This window comes from Oryx dammah, unplaced genomic scaffold, assembly GCF_014754425.2.
Source record: "Oryx dammah isolate SB20612 unplaced genomic scaffold, SCBI_Odam_1.1 HiC_scaffold_10, whole genome shotgun sequence".
NCBI lineage: Eukaryota > Metazoa > Chordata > Mammalia > Artiodactyla > Bovidae > Oryx > Oryx dammah.
In genome coordinates, this window is record NW_024070194.1 from 43,784,254 (window position 1) to 43,807,496 (window position 23,243).

General features: G+C 42.9%; 1 protein-coding gene across 1 annotated transcript in view; it reads right to left on the minus strand.

Moving 5' to 3' along the window:
• CFAP61 (cilia and flagella associated protein 61) overlaps positions 1 to 23,243 on the minus strand; it is a 243,973-nt gene that overhangs the window by 177,399 nt on the left and 43,331 nt on the right. The window contains exon 8 of the mRNA XM_040247971.1: positions 16,410 to 16,569. Coding sequence (XP_040103905.1) covers positions 16,410 to 16,569 — 160 coding nt within the window. The remainder of the gene's footprint in view (positions 1 to 16,409; positions 16,570 to 23,243) is intronic.

Sequence of the window (23,243 nt, forward strand, 5' to 3'; positions counted from 1 at the left end):
CCTGTGGAAACGCTCGCAAGGGGCCCCAGGCGATGTGCGTGAGAATACTTACTGCAGCACGGTTTGCTATATGAAATAGTGGAAACAATTTGCGTCCATCTGAGGACAAGTGTGGCACATTTCACAGAGTGAAATCCTATCCAGAAGATAAAAGGGGCATCCCAGACCTAAGCTTATCGACATTATTAGATCTCAAAGAGCTGAGTGAAGCAGCAAATTTCAGAACTTTGCAAACCCAAAAGTTGCCATTTATGTAAAAAAAAACCTTGCCACAAAATGGTAGAATTTTTTCCTATGAACACATGGACTTCATATAAAAGCATAAAAAGAAGTCTGGATGGATGCCTACTAACGTTATAACAATGGCCATTTCTGGGAATTGAGAGGGAGAAACAGGCTGGGACATTGATCCAAGGGAATTCAACTCTAACTGCATTATCCTAACTTTTTAAGGGAGGAGAGTTTCATGCATTAACTCAATTAAGATCTCCCCAAAAATGTTTAATTATAAGAGTAATTTCATTTCAGAATATTACAAAACAGTTATTTTGTTTAGTATTTTAATATTATGGCTGATTTCAGAAAAGACTGACAAACGAATTTAAGTCCTCACCTTTAAGAAGAGGAAAAATTAAAGGTTCAAGTTAAAACATTCATTCAACTGAAGTTGAGTGTAGAACGAGGAGTTGTAGTTGTTGAGGTACCCAGCGGCACACAAAAACCAGACAGAGGTAATCCTCACTCTAAGAGGCTCACTAGTGATCAGGGTAGGTGGGTGTGCATGCACACACTCACAACCCCCAACATACACTCCTAACTACCTTGCAGTACGGAAGTTGCTAAAGCAGAGGTATGAACAAAGCATATTGTTCGCTTATTTATTCATTCATTCATTCAAAAATTTATGTTTTATACCTATCACCTGGTGCACATTAACAAACTAGATGTTGAAGATTCAGCAGCGAATGAGACTAACTTGCCCTTCCAAGTAAAGTCAGTAAGAGAAGAAATACTAAGATGTGCTAGATGGTGTGTAGAAAACAAGGGCCTGGGAGCTGCTTCAGTCTGAGCAGTCAGTGTCCTATTGTGTATGTAAAGTGAAAGAGAAAGTGTTATTGTCTCAGCTGTGTCTGACTTTTTGTGACCCCGTGGACTGGTAGCCCACCGGCTCCTCTATCCATGGGATTCTCCAAGCAAGAATACTGGAGTGGGTTGCAGTTCCCTTCTCCGGGGGATCTTCCTGACCCAGGAATCGAACCCAGGTCTCCAGCATTGAAGGTGGACTCTTTACTATCTGAGCCACCAGGGAAGCCCATTGGATGTGTAAACTGAGATCTAAAGGATAAGAAGCAGCATCAAGACAGTAAGAAGATGGAGATGGTGAGCAGACAACGCGTTCACGGACTGCTGAAGAGTGAGGGTGTCCTTACTTCCTCACCTGTTTCCTTCCTTGCTTTGCCTCCAGCCCTTTGGTCTTCTTTATAACTGTGTTAGTTTCCTGTGGCTGCTGTGACAAATGCCCACTCACGTGGTGGCTTAAAACAACAGAAATGTATTCTTCCAGAGTTCTGGAAGCCAGAAATCCAAAATCAGTATCTCTGGGCAGAAGTCAAGGTGTTAGCAGGGTCAGGCTCCCTCTTTCAGGATAAATCTCATCTCCAGATCCTTCATCACATTGAGGAAGACCTTTTACCAAAATGAAGGTGGCATTTACTTGTTCCAGGGGTTAGGGTGAGAACGCCCTTTGGGAGGTCACATTTCCATCTAACCTCAGAAGCACCTGTTGCTGCCTAGATGCTCTGTATCCACTTAAGGGCTTTCCAGGAAGGTCAGACTGAACTTGTCCAAATCAGAAGTTACAGCATCTCCATCAGATGATTCATTCATGCTTTTTATTTCCATCTGGCAAGATGGTTCCACCATCCACCTGGCTTCTGAAGACACCTTGAGGCTTCCCTCTTCCACAACCCTCCTTCCCCATATGCAGTAAAATATCAGGTTCCATTAATTCTCCAAAATATCTCCCAAGTTCATTCGCAGTCACAGCTCTGGTTCAGCCCCTTCACATCTCTTTCCTGCACACTCTAGTGGCCCCTGGGAACTCTTCCTGAAAACTAGAAGTTGATGCTGTGGCCCTTTCTAGTTCAACATTCCCAGGCTGCTCATCAGATAAGCGATGATAAAGAAGAATCTAGATTCTTTGCTTCACCTCCTTCTGTTTCCTGTCCTACTTCCTCCCTCCTACTGCCCCCTCCCTTCCTGCTCCAATAACACTGAACTGGTGCTCTCCCCTCACATGCCCTGGTCTCTAACACCTCCTTGTTTTTGCCCATGCACAGTGTCTTTCCTCTGTTGAAAATCTTTCTGCTTCTTCATCTACAAAGCTCCAATTTGTTTTTGAAGTTCTGATTCAAAAGCTTTCTTTCTATGAAGTCCTATATTGATGTTCCCAAGATGACTTAGGCGTAATTCTGCTGGGATCTCAACACAATTTTCTCCCCTTCAAAACAATTCTCTGATTGTAAATTCATTTGTCTTGCATGTTTATCCTACCATTAGGCCATGCGGGGCTCACCACCTACTGGATCAGGCTCCCAAAGACTAGTATATGGGATACACTCTGTATTGGCTGAGTGACTGGCAGGAAGCTGAGGATAAAGTCCACACAAAGGAAAACAATTGGCAAACCACATGAGAGCAGGACAAAGAGCTTTTCCATATTTTTCAAGGACACTCTTCCTTTCTGGACTGCAGGGCAGCCTCCAAGCCATATAGCATGATGAACTTGAGCTCACTGTCTTGATATGAGACTATAGGTTTTAGCCTCAAACAGGCTAAATTGGAGTTTGTGTCTCTGGAGGACAGGAGAAAGAAGGTGATGACAAAAATCACCAGCCTTATTCTTCTTCTGTGAGCATGGGTTGTAGTCATGACGCTCATTTTTCATCCTTACTCTGTTCAGGCCCTTTGTCACGTAGTGTCCTCCACTCTGATTCTGAGCTCAGCCTGGGATCTGCTTTGGATAAGTGACATGTATTAGTTCAATGCCCAGACCTCAGGAGGCTTTGTGTGTTTCCACTCAATCTCTGGTGCCTCTGCCATTACCATGATAACATGTCCCATCCAGCCTGCGAGAGGCATACGGAATGGACCCAAGGCCAGCCTAGATCTGCCAACAGGCAACCAACCCCAAGACAGGTGGGAAGACCCAGCCACGGTCAGTAGAGCTGTTTAGCTGACCCCAGCTGTGTGAGTGTAGGACACTGCTGTGCTTCTGTAGTTGTTTGTTAGGAGTATTCTAGTGGTAATGGACTATTGATACAGTCACAAAACACAATACAGAGAATCAACTCAATCCTGAACCTGGTTCTCTGAAAAATAAAATTGACACTGGTGAGATTACGAAAGGAGAAGACATACAAGAAAAATACCAGGAATAAAACATAGAAACATGGGGAACATCTATAAAGTATGATGGTAGATATAAACCCATAAGAAAATAAAATGAACTAAACACTAAAACTAAAAGATAGCAGCTATTACACTAGATAAAAACAACAACCAAATTTATGCTATTTACAAAAGACACACCTAACATGTAAGAAAACAGGAAGGATGAAGATAAAAGAATGGAAAGAGATAAGGCATGCCTATATGAGCTAAAGAAAGCAAGCGTGGCCACATTAAAATCAGAAAAAGTAGACTTTAAGGCAAAAACCTTTCACCAGAGATAAAGGACACTTCATAACTGATTTTTTTAAGTTCAAGGAAGACATGACTTAAAAATCATGCACCTAATAGCATGGGCTCAAAATGCATAGTGAAACAATGATAGATAGGAGTAAAAATTTATATATCTACAATCAAAGCAGAAGATTTTAACAGACCTCTCATGAATTGATCAAACAACTGATGAAGTCAAACGGATAAAATATTTGACATTGTTATCAAAGATAATCCTAAATATAGAACCCTGTACCTAACAACTACAGATTATACACTTTTTTCATGGACTCAAGGAATATTTACCAAAATTGACCATAAGCTCAACAAAATTTAAAGGATTAAAATCACACAGGAGAGGTTCTCTGACTCGTAAATAACTTTCTAGGGCCAAGATGGAGCTGCTCCTGCCTGGTGGGGGGCAGGTCAGAAAACTGAAACTCGGGTAACTTCATGTTCCTATAAATGCTACACTCAACCAGAAATGTAGTTGATCCTGTCAGCCAATCCTCAAATGCACAACACTGGGCCTTCTTACCCCAAACCAGGGTGATGTGAGACCTGGCCAACCAGATATTTTCTCTTTTTCTCTCCCTATTCTTTATCCTATAAAAGCTCCCTGCCTTTTTTGTCCACTTTGCAGTTCTCTGAAAAGAGACCATCCACTTCATGAAGTATTAAAGTTTATTTATATCACCTAAATCGTCTTCTTTAATCATTTTGTGTACATGTTAGTCGCTTAGTCGTGTCCAACTCTTTGCCACCCTATGGGTTGTAGCCTGCCAGGCTCCTCTGTTCATGGAATTCTCTAGGCAAGAATACTGGGGTGGGTTGCCATTCCCTTCTCCAGGGGATCTTCCAGTATACATGTGTGTGTTTGTGTGTGTGTGTGTGTATACACACACTGGAGCTATATATATATATATATATATATATATATGTATGTATGTATATATACCAGCAATTGTAGTCTAATCATTTTTAAACCTTCATATACTAAACAATGTTTTTCTAGAAAAATCTAATTTCCTAAATTTGATTTGAAAGAAACAGAAAATCTGAATATGTTAATAACCTTGAGGGAAAAAAGAACACTGTCAGTCATGAACCTGAAGTCAGAAGCCAGCTTCCAAGGTGACTGTTCCTGGTCTTCCACTGGGTGAGCCCATGTGTTCCTGAAAGTCTGAAAATGCCCAGAGCCAGAGCAACGTGCAGTGAAGAAAAGGCTTGCAACCTGCAGCAAAATAACTGGCTTCGTGTTGGGCTTAGAATGAATACATCTTCCTTTGCTTGCTTCCAGGAGCAAAGACTGTGATTTTTAGCAACTGCCTCCTTAGCTGCTTGCTCGCTCCGATTAAATTTGCTCTGTGATATTTTAAGAGTTGTTGAAACCCCTGTGTAAACAGACACGAAACTCTTGGTGACCCCCGTGCAATGGGTGCAGCCCACTGCCAGCCAATTTAATCAAGGGAGAATTCAGAGTATTCATCGTAAGCAATTGATTTTCAAGAGAAAAGTCAGCAGGATCAAACAGCCTGTTGGGATGAAAACCCTCTGAATCACCCCTATCACCATGTTTTCTAGCAACTAACTCCTGACTCCATATAGCGTAATGGCCAAATTACTATAATTATCCTGCAACACAAGTGCCATATCAACATTATTTTAAACATGGATTTTTTGCATAATCTTTCATTATTATCATTCAGCCTCCCATTTGGAAATGGAAAACAACAACAAACTGTGATCTACCCCCAAAAGAAGAAAGGTCACCAGAGAGAACAAATAAAAGGGCTATTTACATGTGAATGTGGTAAGAGAGATGTGTTTTACAGTCAAACACACTCTTGAAATTCATTAAATGCCTTCTCCCCTGCTTCATAAATATGGGCAAAAGACATGTTGCCTACTGAGAAAATAATCCCAGTACATAATGATCATAACGAATATAAATAAAATCACTTTTCTTTCAAAGACCTCAAGGCCCTATGTACAAATACATTTGTATTTCAACCACTGAGAAACGGATCTGACTGGTGAACGCAGGGGAGTCATCACTTAGCTAGTGGCTCCCAGAGCTGATTAGGGGGGTAGGACCCTTCCTCCCAGCCATCCAGCTCCCTGCAGAATTGGGGAGTCTTCAGAGGGTGCCCTCATTTGTCGCTGCTGTTTTTAAAGGTATCCAAAAGGGCTTAGAAACCAGCAGCTGAATGAAGACGGATAAGTAATCAAAAGACTTCCTGGGGCAATGACCCTAACAACACTGGTTTCCAGCCATGACTGCCTCCTTTCTGGTATGTTACCAGCCCAAGCCCGGAAAACTCATGCAAGCGTTTATACTGTTAATGAAGTTAAAATCTGTATTCTAAGGCAAGTCAAGGAAAATCTAAACATAGACATTTTTCTATGTTCCTTGTTATCCTCTCTCTCCTCTTCTATGTTATGCATGGACCAAACTCCTCATTAGTAGAAACACCTGGTCAACTATATAGAGCAACATTCTCTCAGTATCCACAGAACAACTCCTTAAAAGAAAACATTTCTGGGATTCCCTTGTGGCCCACTGGTTAGGACTCCACGCTTCCAATGTGGGGGGCTCACATTCAGTCCTTGGTTGAGGAACTAAGATCCTTGAAGGCATGCAATACTACCAGAAAAATAAATAAAGATAATATTCATTCTAGGGTTTATGATGAGTCACCACTTTTTACTATGATACTGAATGGCTTGCCTTGGAAACAAACAGAGATCATTCTGTCGTTTTTCAGATTGCATCCAAGTACTGCATTTCAGACTCTTTTGTTGACTATGATGGATACTCCATTTCTTCTAAGGGATACTTGCCCACAGTAGTAGATATTAATCAGTTCAGTTCAGTCGCTCAGTCGTGTCCAACTCTTTGCAACCCCATGAATCGCAGCACGCCAAGCCTCCCTGTCCATCACCAACTCCCGGAGTTCACTCACACTCAGGTTCATCGAGTCAGTGATGCCATCCATCCATCTCATCCTCGGTCGTCCCCTTCTTCTCCTGCCCCCAATCCCTCCCAGCGTCAAAGTCTTTTCCAATGAGTCAACTCTTTGCATGAGGTGCCCAAAGTACTGGAGTTTCAGCTTTAGCATCATTCCTTCCAAAGAAATCCCAGGGTTGATCTGAGCTAAATTCACCCATTCCAGTCCATTTTAGTTTGCCGATTCCTAAAATGTCGATGTTCACTCTTGCCATCTCCTGTTTGACCACTTCCAATTTGCCTTGATTCACGACCTAACATTCCATGTTCCTATGCCATACTGCTCTTTACAGCATCAGACTTTACTGCCATCACCAGTCATATCCACAATTTGGTGTTGTTTTTGCTGGAAAGGGTCAGTTTTCATTCCAATCCGAAAGAAAGGCAAAGCCAAAGAATGCTCAAACTACCGCTCAATTGTACTCATCTCAGTTCAGTTCAGTTCAGTTCATTTCAGTCGCTCAGTCTTGTCCGACTCTTTGTGACCCCATGAATCGCAGCACACCAGGCCTCCCTATCCATCACCAACTCCCGGAGTTCACTCAAACTCATGTCCATCAAGTCGGTGATGCCATCCAGCCATCTCATCCTCTGTCGTCCCCTTCTCCTCCTGCCCCCAATCCCTCCCAGCGTCAGAGTCTTTTCCAATGATTCAACTCTTCACATGAGGTGGCCAAAGTACTGGAGTTTCAGCTTTAGCATCATTCCTTCCAAAGAACACCCAGGGCTGATCTTCTTCAGAATGGACTGGTTGGATCTCTTTGCAGTCCAAGGGACTCTCGAGAGTCTTCTCCAACACCACAGTTCAAAAGCATCAAATCTTCAGCTCTCAGCCTTCTTCACAGTCCAACTCTCACATCCATACATGACCACAGGAAAAACCATAGCCTTGACTAGACGGACCTTAGTCAGCAAAGTAATGTCTCTGCTTTTCAATACACTATCTAGGTCATAACTTTTCTTCCAAGGAGTAGTTCATAGTTCTGTTGCTCAGTCGTGTCTGACTCTTTGCGACCCCATGAATTGCAGCACACCAGGACTCCCCTGTCCATCACCATCTCCCGGAGTTCACTCAGACTCACGTCCATCGAGTCCGTGATGCCATCCAGCCATCTCATCCTCTGTCGTCCCCTTCTCCTCCTGCCCCCAATCCCTCCCAGCATCAGAGTCTTTTCCAATGAGTCAATTCTTCCCATGAGGTGGCCAAAGTACTGGAGTTTCAGCTTTAGCATCATTCCTTCTAAAGAAATCCCAGGGTTGACCTCCTTCAGAATGGACTGGTTGGATCTCCTTGCAGTCCAAGGGACTCTCAAGAGTCTTCTCCAACACCACAGTTCAAAAGCATCAATTCTTCAGCACTCAGCCTTCTTCACAGTCCAACTCTCACATCTATACATGACCACAGGAAAAACCATAGCCTTGACTAGACGGACCTTAGTCGGCAAAGTAATGTCTCCGCTTTTGAATATACTATCTAGGTTGGTCATAACTTTTCTTCCAAGGAGTAAGCGTCTTTTAATTTCATGGCTGCAGTCACCTAGCAAAGGAATGCTCAAAATTCTCCAAGCCAGGCTTCAACAGGCTTCAAGTGAACCATGAACTTCCAGATGTTCAAGGTGGATTTCAAAAAGGCAGTGGAAACAGAGATCAAATTGTCAATATCCGCTGGATCATCGAAAAAGCAAGAGAGTTTCAGAAAAACATCTACTTCTGCTTTATTGACTATGCCAAAGCTTTTGACTGTGTGGATCACAACAAACTGTGGAAAATTCTTCAAGAGATGGGGATACCAGACCACTGGACTGGACTCCTGAGAAATCTGTATTTAGGTCATAAAGCAACAGTTAGAACCAGACATGGAACAACAGACTGGTTCCAAATAGGAAAAGGAGTACATCAAGGCTGTATATTGTCACCCTGTGTATTAACTTATATGAGAGTACATCATGAGAAATGCTGGACTGGATGAAGCACAAGCTGGAATCAAGATTGCCAGGAGAAATATCAATAACTTCAGATATGCAGATGATACCACCCTTATAGCAGAAAGCTAAGAAGAACTAAAAAGCCTCTTGATGAAAGTGAAAGAAGAGAGTGAAAAAGTTGGCGTAAAGCTCAACATTCAGAAAACAAAGATCATGGCATCTGGTCCCATCACTTCATGGCAAATAGATGGGGAAGCAGTGGAAACCGTGAGAGACTTTATTTTGGGGGGCTCCAAAATCACTGCAGATGGTCACTGCAGCCATGAAATTAAAAGACACTTGCTCCTTGAAAGAAAAGTTATGATCAACCTAGACAGCTTATTAAAAAGCAAAGACATTGCTTTGCCAACAAAGGTCGTCTAGTCAAAGCTATGGTTTTTCCAGTAGTCATGTATGGATGTGATGTGAGAGTTGGACTGTGAAGAAAGTTGAGGGCCGAAGAATTGATGCTTTTGAACTGGGGTGTTGGAGAAGACTCTCGAGAGTCCCTTGGATTGCAAGGAGATCCAACCAGTCCATCCTAAAGGAAATCAGTCCTGAATATTCATTGGAAGGACTGATGCTGAAGCTGAAACTCCAAAACTTTGGCCACCTGATGCAAAGAACTGACTCATCTGAAAAGACCCTGATGCTGAGAAAGCCTGAAGGCGGGTAGAGAGGGGACGACAGAGGATGAGGTGGTTACATGGCATCATCGACTCGATGGACATGAGTTTGAGTAAATTCTGGGAGTGGTGATGGACAGGGAGGCCTGGCATGCTGCAGTCCACGGGGTCACAGAGTTGGACACGACTGAGCGACTGCACTGAACTTTGTACTTAATCTGGATTGTGAACCCTATCTACATGATTGAATGTACAGCCCTCTGCCTCAAAAACCTATACAATTGTGCTTTGACCTCTAAAGGGTGCAACCATTTTCAGAGCTGTCTGAGAGGTTGTTCCTGGGTTAAAAAACCTCAATCAGGCTCAAATAAAATTTCCCATTTCTTTCTTAGATTGACTGATTAATTTTTCATCAGCACTGTCACTGTGGAGATAATCGTGTCAGCCTGGGCATAAGCCTGGAAGTATTTATTTGTTTTGTCAACTTCTTTAACACACCATTAGAACTCACATAGTTACTTCTGGAAAACTAGAGCTGGCAAGAGTGGCTAAAGTTTCAGAAGAATGCAATTTTCTTACCTCTGTATACCAAAAAGACATTTGTTGTTTTTTTTTTTTTAAAAAAGATGAAATTCAAGTTGCAACAAATAATATTAGACTTATGAGCATCAGGTAGAGGGGACATTACCGCCACATCTTGCAGCCTTGGCAACAGGGCTCCAGAGAACCACTGACACAGGATCCTAGGTGTCACTGAATGTTGAATCATGTTCCCACAAACTTCATGCTTTAAGTCCTAACCCCTTAATACCTCAGAATGTGACTATCTGGAGAAAGGGCCTTTAGTTTATTTTTCAGATTTTTTAATGTCAACCACTTAAAAAGTCCTTATTGAATTTGTCACAAGATTGCATCTGTTTTATATTTTGGTTTTTTGGCCACAAGACATGTGGGGTCTTAGCTCCCCAACCAGGAACCTGCACCCCCTGCATTGGAAAACAAAGTCCTAACCACTGGACCACCAGGAAAGTCCCAAGAAAGGGCCTTGAAAGAGACAAGAGTAATATGAGGTCAGATGGGTGGGCCCTTGAATCACTGTGTGTCCTCATAAGAAGAGGGGATTAGGACACAGACAGGAAGAGAAGGGAAAACCACGTGAAGACAAGGAAAAGATGGTCATCTACAAGCCAAGGAGGGAGGCCTTAGAAGAAACCACCCTGCCGACACCTTGACCTCAGACTTCTCATCTCCAGAACTGTGAGAAAATGATTTCCTGTTGTTTAAGCCCCGTATTCTGTGGGACCCTTCTATGACAGCCCGAACAAATCCATACAGAGTCCAAGAGGGTCACTACTTCAGTCATGATAGACCGTCCTAGCTGGTATTAATAAATACATGGCCTGAGATACAATATCCAAATATCTTGGCAGAAATATTGCTAGGCTCTGTAGATGAGTGTTTCATCCACATTTGGAATCCATGTTAAAAGAAGAATAAAGTACAAAACAGAAAGCAACACAGACATATAAAATGGAACCTTAGGAAGAGAGGCTAGACACCTGGGCTACTTGATTAAATAAGACTTGATTTAGCTGCTGTTTCTTAACCCTCCATATTCCTTCTCCCTGCAGAGGAGAGACTGAGAGTAACAAGCAAATATAAGTGCAATAAAAGAAATTTAAATAAGACATAAGGGAACATTTCCTGACAATGAGAGATTTTCTTTCATTTAAAAGGCAACATTGCTGTGTGGAGATGTTGTGAAAATTATATTTTGAAGGGCCTTTTAAATGTAGAGTAAGCAGTACTTTTCCTGGGTGGGCTGGTTATAAGAGGCTGCATTGGTTATTCTAAGGGACACCCACGACTCTGTTGTGTGAAATTGTATCTCTCCCAGCCAAGGGCACATCGAGGTCCTCAGAGCCTACGTGTGCTGGCCCCTGGGCATGTATTGAGATTCATTTCGCAGGACTCTTTCAAAACCAAGACGCTCACTCCCGAGGTCACACCAGCCTGCGTGACAAACAAAAGTTTCGTCTTTCGCTTGTTTTTATTTTAACTCGTAAATGTGTCGATGCCAGGGCAGCTGTGGAAATGCAGGCTGTGCCCTATTTTGCTTTATGCATCATCAAGAAAATTGCCAGCTCACTTCTGGTTCCAAAGTCTTCATTGTAATGATGCGGGGAACAAAAGACACAGCTTGATTTGCAATCGCTGGGCCGGGCCAGTGGTGGAGCCAACTGGAAAAAATACATATTGTTTTGAACCATTTTACTGTCACTGAAGGAAAATATTCATAAACTGCCAGCATATGGAGGGAGCATCCTGATGCTTGTTCCCTCAGCTTTCAGACTCCTGGCATTTGAGGGATCTTGGGTCTCACTCAGTACAACCTCCCAACCAAGTAGAAAGCCCTTTCCTGAGACTTATGACTATTCATGAATTTTTCCAATGTCTGGAGAACTTGGCTACTTCTAAACGAGGTACTCCAGTTAATAAAAAATATACTTTTACTAGATTTTCCTTAAACTGGGACAAAATCTGCATCCTCAGACTTTGTTCCCATTGGTCCTAATTTAGTCTCAAGGTTTAGTAGCTAAAAACTCAAATTTACAAGTGTGTGTAATAATTTATAAATAAAGAACTGGTGGCTAAAAGAATGGGATCATACACAAATTATTCAAGTAAAATGCAAAGTGAATGTGCATGGTTACACTTTTCAGATCCAATGGAAACTTCGGACACAGCTGAAATGATGGGATGGCAGCCGGTCACAATATGTACAGTAGCTAAAGAATGAGGAACTTGATAGCTAAATTCCATATAGGTTAAATGGATTCTGTATTCAGAAATGCAGTGAACCATGTAACTTTGATACTGTTAAATCATTAGAAATAATCAGCATCATATTACAAAGATTTAAATATTTTAAGATCTTTACCTAAAGAAGCTAGCAAACAGCATTTTTGTTTCTTTGCTTAATAAATCATTTGATTGGAAAAAATAAAGAATGGGGACCACTGTACAAGCTCTGGAATGTTGAGTCATGATATTGTCACTCTGCTTGGAGGGGTGAAGGTTTGCATGAAATTGTGAGTTTCACAGCTGGTGAGAATAGACCCAACCTTGAGTCAAGGACCTGAGAACAAGCAGTTCTATTTGGGAGGTGATTCAGGAAGCATGGTAGGGAGGTTAGGAAGAGAGAAGGGAAAGGAAGGCAGCTAATGAAACATATGTCATCACATGGATCACTAGCTGGAACTTCATCTCCTGGAGTTCTGAGAAACAATGCAAAACTCAAGTCTCAAAGCTATCCCACTGAGGGGTGAGGGAGCTGAGGTATTTATACCTCAACTGCTTTCAGTTGTGGTAAGTAAATGTTTTCACAGCTGGTGGGGAAAGACTAGACCAGCAGCGTGTTGGGGTGGGTTCTCTCAGAAGCAGACCCTGAGTCAAGGATTCGAGCACAACTGTCTATCTGGGAGTTGATGGAGAAGATATCAGTAGGGGAGCAGGGATAAGAAACAGAGAAGCTGGGGGACTTTCCTAGTAGTCCAGGGGTTAAGAACCCACCTTCCAGTGCAGGGTACTCAGGTTTGATCCCTGGTCAAGGTACTAAGATCCCATATGCTATAGGGCAACTAAGCAATGAAAGATTCCATGTGCTGCAACTAAGATCCTGACATAGCCAAATAAATAAACAAATATTTTTTAAAAAAAGAAATGGAGAATCAGACGCTGCTCCTGGGGTCTCAGTGTCCTGGTACTTCCTGCCCACTTCTGGCACAGGACAGATTGGCCGTGCACAGTCCTGGCAAATCCCATAGACACAAGAGGTGAAGAGTCTAGAAGATGGGAGTTGTCCAAAGAACACACACACATACACACACATCACTGAGAGCTCCTAAAAGTGGTAACTCATTCAATAATTCATTGAAGTGAAAAAAATTGATCATGTATTTGTATAGTAGACCCACCACTGGAGTTTTTGATCACAGCCACCCTAGCCAAAAAGTCAAGTGGAAGGCTGAGCTGGGTGCTGGGTCAGCCCCTGCTGAGCTGTAACACCTTTTGTGAATTTGGGCAGCAGAGGTCACCTTTCCCAGATGGTGCTAGTGGTGAAGAACCCACCTGCCAAGGCAGGAGACCCAGGAGATGTGGTTTCAATCTCTGAGTTGGAAAGATTCCCCTGGAGGAGGGTGTGGCAACCCATTCCAGTATTCTTGCCTGGAGAATCCTATGGACAGAGGAGCCTGGCAGGCTGCAGTCCCTGGGGTCGCAAAGAGCCAGACATGACTGAAGCAACATAGCACACACGCATGCACCTTTCTTAGCTCTCGTACATCAAGTCATGAGGATAAAATGAGACAATATATATGAAAATCCTTTGAAAGGTAAAAAGCATAAACAAAATTGAAAGCATAAGGCACAGTGGTGTGTGCCCACTGAAACAAGAATTTTGGCTCATATTTTAGAGAAATTATATTTCCTTTAACTTGAGACTTTCATTAGATAAAAAAGGACAGGATCATAACACATTTCCAGTTTTCTCTGGAGCCTCATTCTTTGTTGCTGTTGATGTAAAGGGGAAGGCAAAATGTGCCAATGACTCTTTTCTGGAATATAATGAGCTGTTGATTCGTGAATCCATCCCTGAGTTGTTTGGAAGTCTACAGTAGTGTTTCCTGGTAACAAAACTTCATAATCACCATTTTATTAGTGGAGCTGGATTTTCAAAAACAAACAAGACGCACAAAATGACGAGAGAAATTTTCCTATTTCCTTTAGCTACCATCCTGTCCTAGATCAACTAATTTTAGGTAAAAATATTAAAAGTGGCAGACAGAATAGTAAGACTTCTTTCAGTTTCCATATCTCTGGGGCTTTTGCTAAACAGACACACTTTGGCTAAACAGATTACGTGTTTTTAAGTCCAGGATTTGGTCTAAATTTTGAATTGTGTTCCTGCCCATAAAGTTTCTAAGACAGGAACATCCCAGTCACTTTATGTAACTTCAGAGCTACTCAGAAACACACTGAAAGGGAACTATATCTTTTCAACATTTTTCTAAAGATTTTTTTTATGGGGACCATTTTAAAAGTATTTATTGAATATTTTACAGTACTGCTTCCGTATGTTATTGTTTTTTTTGGCTGAGAGGTATGTGGGATCTTGGTTCCCTGATCAGAGATCAAACCCATATGCCCTGCTCCAGAAGGTGAAGTCTTAACCACTGGACTACCAGGGAAGTCCCTCAACTTGTTTTTAATAATGACAACAATCAAGGGGAGAGAAAAAACAACCTAAATTTTTTCAGAACTTACTCCACACTCGGCAGAGAGCTAAGGTCGTCATGTAGATTCTAACATTTAACTATCTCAACGACTTTCTGGTTTTGATACTATTTTTATCTCCATCTCAGGCATGAGAAAACTAAGCCATAAAACCTATTGAATGCTGCCTTCAAGAAGAATTTATACATTCGAAAGTGACAATGATAACATATTATTCAAGACTGTCTCATGCTGAAGTTTCCTTCAGAACACTCCTATATGTCTTAGCTGAGAAGCAAGGGCAAGCCAGCCTTCACCATGAAACAATAAAGACCTCAAAGCTCTTATTAATACAGAAGGGATCTCCCTCTCCAGCTACAGCTCCGAAAAGTCTTTGTGACCCGTGTGAACGTTCCGACCACCTCCATGCGCTTGGTTTCCTGTCCAGACGATAAGATCTGCCAAACCAACACCTGCTGTTGTTTAGATCAACAAGTCCTCTGCTTGTCAGTCTTGCCCCCAACATGCTCCTCTTCCTATTTTTGAACAATCTTTTTCTTGACATCTAGAAGCATTTATTTTATGCAAAAAAAAACTTAAATATGAATATATGTGTGCAGAAAGTGCACACATTACCTATGCTGAACAATGCCAAGTAACAGTATATTGATGCAACAGTTATCTTCAAAAATAAACAGAAAAATGGAGCCCAGACTGGCAGACAAGAGCAATATCTTGATATAGTCTTTCAGACACGGGAAAGCAGAGCAATTCAAGATGCCCTGATGTTAACCTGGGAAGACTCATGTAAGTGAAAGACCAGCTACAAAGTGATGGGTAATGACCGCTGGAAATGAGGATCCATGCTGATGGCGTGCTAAATTTGATGGAGATGCTGAGTAAAGCCCTGGACCTGAGTGATCTCAGTCAGACCCCATGATGCCCCTTCGTGGGAGGTGTTACTACTCTTCCTATTTCACAAATGAGGAAACCTGGCTTTGGAAAACTAGATTTACACACCCTGCTGCAACTCCTTGATTTAAGAAACAAAACACTTAACTTCAAATATGCTCATGGATGCAGGGAGACTTTGTTAAATTAAAATACCAAAGTTTGAGATGACCCAGTTTCACTTGGTGAAAATCCTAATACAGACATGATTTTAAAATCAGTTCTAACATTGCAGATGGCTAAAAATAAGCAAGTTTAAAATGACTACTTGCAATGACCTGGATTACATAATAAGTTGTCAATAACATAAACATAGAAGCACTAATTGTTGGGGTTAAAACTTAAAGGCATATATACATATATCTGAATATATTTGTATAGATGAATCACTTTACTGTATACCTGAAACTAACATAACATTATAAATTAACTATACTTCAATTAAAAAAATAAAATAAAAACTTAAGGATATACAGAATTTCTCTAGTTCTTGACTTAAAAGATTCACTTATCATATTCAGGTTTTGGGTTCTATGTGTGTGCGCAAGTAAAATCCTGAAACACTATCAGTTATTTCACCACAACTTACCTCTACTCTAACAATGAACTTCTGAAGGTAGACATTCTGAATTCAGGAGACCTTTGGCGGCAAGGCCGTGGTGTCTACCCAGGGCCATGCCCCTTGACCCTCTGTGCTCACAGATACAGGCGCAAGGTTGCGATGTACCAGGAACCACTCCTGAAAGGGGACTGGGGACAGAACTGCCCAGCAGCTGCCACCACCCAGTTCCAGCACAGAGTCAAAAGCACAGCACAGCCACAAAGCTCTACCCTCGCGTGCTCCTATGACAGCCACTGTACCTGAACTTTCGTGGATGCTGAACTCCTGGGGTGGTTCTAGGATGTCATCCTGATGTGGGACGCAGAGTCCATGGAAGGGTCCCAGATCAAAGCACTTGTGCAGGAGCTCCAGGTTCACTTGTGAGCACACGCTCATGAACCCGACAGCCACACCTTCCACCTGAAATGTCCAAGACATCTCATGACCATCCAACCTCAGGTGAATGGGCACCATGAAAGCCCTTGCCCATGGGCACCTGGAGCTGTATGAGGGAGGGAGCACCCTATGGTCAGGCGCAGTGCACAGCACACATGAAAGGCTCAAAAAATGATGTCGTGGATGACCACCTTGGATGGTCGACAATCTATCATGGATGACAATCCTAGAGATGGCTCTGGAACTTAGGGAGACTGTTATGGTGTTCTTGAGGGGAAATTTTGCCCAAACAATACCCCTGCCTGCCCTAAATCCTTTCATTTCCCTACTGCAAGCCCAACCCCTCCTATCTACTTTACTCCCCTCCACCATGCAGTTCCAAGGAAGACCAGCCATTATTTCTAGTGGCCATCTGGTTGACCCCAATTTAGAACAAGTTAATAATTTGCTCCTCATCAAGTAGGTACTCTTCAATTTTCGTGTCTCTGTGTGTGTGTGTTGTGTACGTGCATGTGCTCAGTTGTGCCCAACTCTTTGTGACCCCATGGACTGTAGACAGCCAGACTCCTCTGTCCACAGGGTTTCCCAGACAAGAATACTGGAGTGGGTCACCATTTCCTTCTCCAGGGGATCTTCCCAATGCTGGGATAGAGCCTGCATCTCTTGAGTCTCCTCCATTGGCAGGTGGATTCTTTACAACTAGCGCCATGTGTGAAGACTTCTTTCTTTCATTTTCTTGAACATATATTTGACTGGATGGTCTCAGGGGGAGGCGATGAGAGGAAGGAGGTTCAGTGAAAAGTTCTGAGAGAAACTCAGTGCACCTGTTCACCAGGTGTGTCTGATCTACAGCATAACTGCCTGCCAGCATCCTGTGCTGTGCTGTGTCACTCAGTCATGTCTGACACTTTGCGACCCCACAGACTGTAGCCTGCCAGGCTCCTCTGTCCATGGGGATTCTCCAGGCAAGAATACTGGAGTGGGTTGCTATGCCCTCCTCCACGGGGGTCTTCCCAACCCAGGGGTCAAACCCAGGTCTCCCACATTGCAGGCAGATTCTTTACCATCTAAGCCACCAGAGAAGCCCTCTCAGCATCCTACCTGATTCTAAACCTCCTGCAATGAATGGCCTTTGGTGAGGAATACATCAGTGGGAAGATGAGGGTGACAGTGAGATATAATAAAAAATGTTTGGTCTTCATCCCTCACTCCTGGCTCAAAGTTCATAAAACATTCATAATTTCCTGACAGTCCTTCATTGTTCATAATAAGCCCCTTTCAATGGTACGTGAGTTTACGCTAATGAGGTCACTTTCAGAGGATGGGAACTGGTTACCAGAGGAATCAGCCATGTGATTAGAGGGTTGGAGCTTTCAGCCATGTTCCCTCAACCTCGGGGGCTTCCCTGGTGGCTCAGATGGTAAAGAATCCGCCTGAAATGTGAGAGGCCTGGATTCAATCCCCGGGTCAGGAAGATTCCCTAGAGGAGGAAATGGCAACGCACTCCAGTATTCTTGCCTGGAGAATCCCCATGGACAGAGCCTGGTGGGCTGCAATTCATGGGGCTGCTAAGAGTTGGACACAACTGAGCGACTAAGCACACAGCACCCCGACCTCTGACAAGGGGAGAGGAGCTGGAGAGTGAGTGCAGCCACCACAGCCAAAGATTTAATCAACTGTTAATGGAAAACTAGAAAAACACCTAAACAATGGGGTTTCCAAGCCTCCCTGCTGGTGAACACACGAAATGCCAGGCAGTGGTAGGCCCAGAGAGGGCATGGAAACTCCCCCCGCCCTTCCCACCTCACCGAATGCATCTCTTCCATTTCCTGTTCCTGAGCTGTATCCTTTACAGTGAACCCATGATGGCAAGTAAAGAGTCGCCTGAGCTCTGTGAACCCTTCCAGCAGGTTCTCAAACATGACCGAGGGGGTCATGGAAACCCATGAGTTATTGCTGGCCAGTTAAAAGCACAGGGGACAATCGGGCTTGTGAATGGCATCTGATGGGGGCAATTTTGTGGGCCTGAGCCCTAAATCTGTGGGGTCTGCACTAAGGCTGAGCAGTATCAGAAAGTGAATTAGACTGCAAGACACCCAGCTGGTGACTAGAAGCTGGAGAGCTGGCTGGTGTAGGAAAGATGCAACACATTTGGGATCATAAGTGTTCTGAGTAGAGGAAACAACCTATCTTTTCATGAGTGACTAGCTGATCTAGGCCTATTACTGGTACTGACATTATAAATTAACAACAAATTTTAATTCTATCAAATTTTAATGCCACATTGACTGATGACTGTGATTGTAATTCTTTACTATGTTCCTTTAGTAATTCTGGATTTCACTCTTCTGTGCAAGGAAAGCATTTAAATTTTTAAAAGAGGCAAGAAGGAATACAGAGTTCTCGGGTTAACTATTCTCACTCACAGTGATTATGTTACAATATATAAATATATCAAAATATTAGGTTGGACACCTTAAACTTATACAATGTTACATATCAATTCTAGCTCAATAAAATTGGAAAGAAGAAAAATAAACACATTTTGCATAAATAATTCATTTGATCTTTATGTGGGTTCTAAGCAAATTCTGGTAACTGATTTGACTCTGACAGCTCTTATAATAAAACAGCGTTTACTGGGTGGGTTCTAGCCCTCCAGAGTTCAGATTTTATTTCTTGAGACAACCATTCAGTCAGAAGACCTCAACAACTGTCAGAATTCCCAGATCCTAAGAATGTGACATCATTCCATAAATGCCCAGTTGGATAAAATGGTTAATACTTCCTAAAGTAGCGCAAGAAACTACAACACTCTTTTAAACCTCAGAGGGAAAAAAACTTAGCTATTAAGCTATTCGTTCCCAAATGTATCTTCTGGCTTAAAACTGTTCGTTCTCCAAGATGTGTTTGAAAAGTAAATACGAGATTCCCTGTAATTCTCCCAAATGCTAGGATACAAGAGGAATTTTTTTAAATGAATTTTTTTTCTGTGCATATTCTTTTCTTTACAGGCCGCCCCCCAAAATACTAGTTGCAAAAGGCTGGATTCACACAGCTGTCTTACAAATCCATTGACACTTCAATAAAAGTCCAAAATAAACATTTTAATTTTTTTCCCAAATAACAAGTGATTGTTTGTCTTGTTTGCACGCGTGAACAAAGGCTGCGTAGCCGCAGTTGTCTGGCTTCTCTGTGATTTTAGGCCCGAGACTCAGCAGACGCTGATTAACCAATCCATCTGCCATATGTGTGGGGAGAGACGGCCAGCCTCCCTCTCGGCAGGGAAAATTGGCATCCATCTTGGTTCACATGGAGATGTCCTTCTCATCTACAGCCACGCTGGCGCAGAGCAACTTCCATGGCCTGAAATACCTTTTGCTGGCTTCGCGGCGAGCTGCATGTGCACGATAAGAATGTATTATTTATAAGACCGCTGTTAGTAATGAGCTATTACACTAATGGCTCGTCGTGTTTGGAATTTGATTTCAAATGGCATGGATCACACATTCTGATGAAAATGAGAAAAACATGTTTTGCCATTAGGAACAAAAGATTTCACGTTCTCCAATTCTGCAACCTGTTATATTCTCGTCATTCATGCTGGGGCTGTGACAATTCACAAAGTTAAGGATGATGGACCCAACACAGTGAGGAAATATTGTGGACGTGCCTGCTTTTTTCCTTTGGGTGCCTTTGTGATTACCGTTCTGATGTGAAAAACACTGTTCTTAAATATGAATTTGTGGGAGTATTCAAATGCGTCTTTGTGTGCGTGTGTGTTTTCCAGAAAAAAAAAAAAGTTGATTTGATGGATGTTTTCTTTTTTACTTGTACAGTGAAAAGGTAATGATTGCAGGCTCCTGTCTACCTTCCAGGTAACAAGTACTTTCCACTCCAAAGGTAGCTTTCATTGTCTCACACTGTGAGCAAAACTGAGTTTGTTGCTGTGCTTGTTTTTCCTATGAGGATCCATACGACAATGCATAAGGCTAAGATCATCATAACCACACATTCGGTAGCCGAGTCTTCTTAAGCAGGTCCATCAATAGGCCCGTGTGCAACATATCATTCACACTTCCATCTAAAAAGCCCTGTATCACCCACCTTTTTGGGTGACCATACTCCACAGTGAGGTTACCCTCATTGTGACAACTGTCAGCTCTGATCCTTCCCGCCTGATGCCAGAGGCATGGCTGGGCAGGCAGGCTCTGCCCATCCGCAGGTCAGTGGTGCCTCCTTGGACTGCTGCTGCCCACGCTCGGATGCTGCCAAGGCAGACACTCTGCCCATCTGTCTCCAGGAGCTGCCCTTGGCCTCCAACCACCCTGCCCTGAAATCTCAGTTTGTGTAAACACCAGATGTCAAGGTAAGCCGGGATGAAGTTATAAAAAGCAACTTTGCTAACTCAGAACTCCTCCAAAGTGTCGATGAAATCAAAGAAAGCACTCGCAGTTAAAACCCTTTAGTCACAGCTTGCACAGTGCAGATACAGTTCTCAGGCCTTCCACACACGTGGCCTGTGTCTGCCGTGGATGGGTCTGGAAGGGGAAGGTTTGCTGGACTGTGCCCTGTTCTCTCTGCTCACTCAAAAGTGCAGTGTGCTGAGTAACTCCTAAGCGGCAGTTACAAATAAGCGGGAAAAACTTATTCCTAACTGTTGGCAATTTCTGTGGTGTAAATACTCCTGTTGCAGCCTGTTGTGAGTTCCTGGTGTGATGTCACTGAGAGGAAAACTGGGAAAAGATGCCCAGTAGCCATAATTATAGTAATTCCTCTGCACAGAGACTACAGATATGTGACTTCAAGAGGGCAGATAATAGTAAAATAATGAGAAAGTTATGGCCTTTGAGCCCATCTTTGCATGGGCTCAATAAAGGAACCTAACAGAAGCAGAAGATATTAAGAAGAGGTGGCAACAATACACAGAACTCTACAAAAAAAGATCTTCACGAACCAGATAATCACGATGATGTGATCATTCACCTAGAGCCAGACATCCTGGAATGTGAAGTCAAGTGGGCCTTAGGAAGCATCACTAAGAACAAAGCTAGCGGAGGTGATGGAATTCCAGTTGAGCTATTTCAAATCCTAAAAGATGATGCTGTGAAAGTGCTGCACTCAATATGCCAGCAAATTTGGAAAATTCAGCAGTGGCCACAGGACTGGAAAAGGTCAGTTTTCATTCCAATCCCAAAGAAAGGCAATGCCAAAGAATGCTCAAATTACTGCACAATTGCACTCATCTCACACGCTAGTAAAGTAAAGATCAAAATTCTCCAAGCCAGGCTTCAGCAATACATGAACCATGAACTTCCAGATGTTCAAGCTGGTTTTAGAAAAGGCAAAGGAACCAGATATCAAATTGCCAACATCTGCTGGATCATGGAAAAAGCAAGAGAGTTCCAGAAAAACATCTATTTCTGCTTTATTGACTATACCAACACCTTTGACTGTGTGGATCACAACAAACTGTGGAAAATTCTGAAAGAAATGGGAATACCAGACCACCTGACCTGCCTCTTGAGAAATCTGTATGCAGGTCAAGAAGCAACAGTAAGAACTGGAGATGGAACAACAGACTGGTTCCAAATAGGAAAAGGAGGACATCAAGGCTGTATATTGTCACCCTGCTTATTTAACTTATATACAGAGTATATCATGAGAAATGCTAGGCTGGATGAAACACAAGCTGGAATTAAGAAGTGGCAGACTTTATATTTTTGGGCTCCAAAATCACTGCAGATGGTGACTGCAGTCGTGAAATTAAAAGACACTCCTTGGAAGAAAGTTATGACCAACTTAGACAGCATATTAAAAAGCAGAGACATTACTCTGCCAATGAAGGTCCACTTAGTCAAGGCTATGGTTTTTCCAGCAGTCAAGTATGGATGTGAGAGTTGGACTATAAAGAAAGCTGAGCACCAAAGAACTGATGCTTTTGAACTGTGGTGTTGGAGAAGACTCTTGAGAGTCCCTTGGACTGCAAGGAGATCCAACCAGTCCATCGTAAAGGAGATCAGTCCTGACTGTTCACTGGAAGGACTGATGTTGAAGCTGAAACTCCAGTACTTTGGCCACCTGATGCGAAGAACTGACTCATTTGAAAAGACCCTGATGCTGGGAAAGATTGAAGGCGGGGGGAGAAGGGGACAACAGAGGAGGAGGCGATTGGATGGCATCATCAACTCAATGGACATGAGTTTGGGTAGACTCCAGGAGTTGGTGATGGATAGGGAGGTCTGGTGTGCTGCAGTCCATGGGGGTCACAAAGAGTCAGGCATGACTGAGTGACTGAATTGAACTGAACTGATAATTTTTGAGGATTTATTGATTTTGCTTTTAGTATAATTTATTATACTATTAGTTGATATCACTTAATTTTGACAATGGCTATGCTTAACGATCAGTTTGCCAAGTTCCTGAAGATTTAACAACTGGCTCCTGTGAGCCAGGGCGAGCGCACCCCCCTCCCTACAACCCCAGAACACTGCTGCCGAATGGCCAGCCTGAGGAAGCCTACAGGGGTTGGAAAGAGGGTCCTGGGAGGTCAGTGGGAGGGTGGTGACTGCACTGCTCTTGAACCCAAAACAGGCTGAGATACCCAATATGGCTTGGTGCAGACCAGAGACTCACTCCCAAATCCTAGGTCAGCTTGCTCGCCATGGACAGGTCCTGCTCCCGACCTTCCGTGTGAG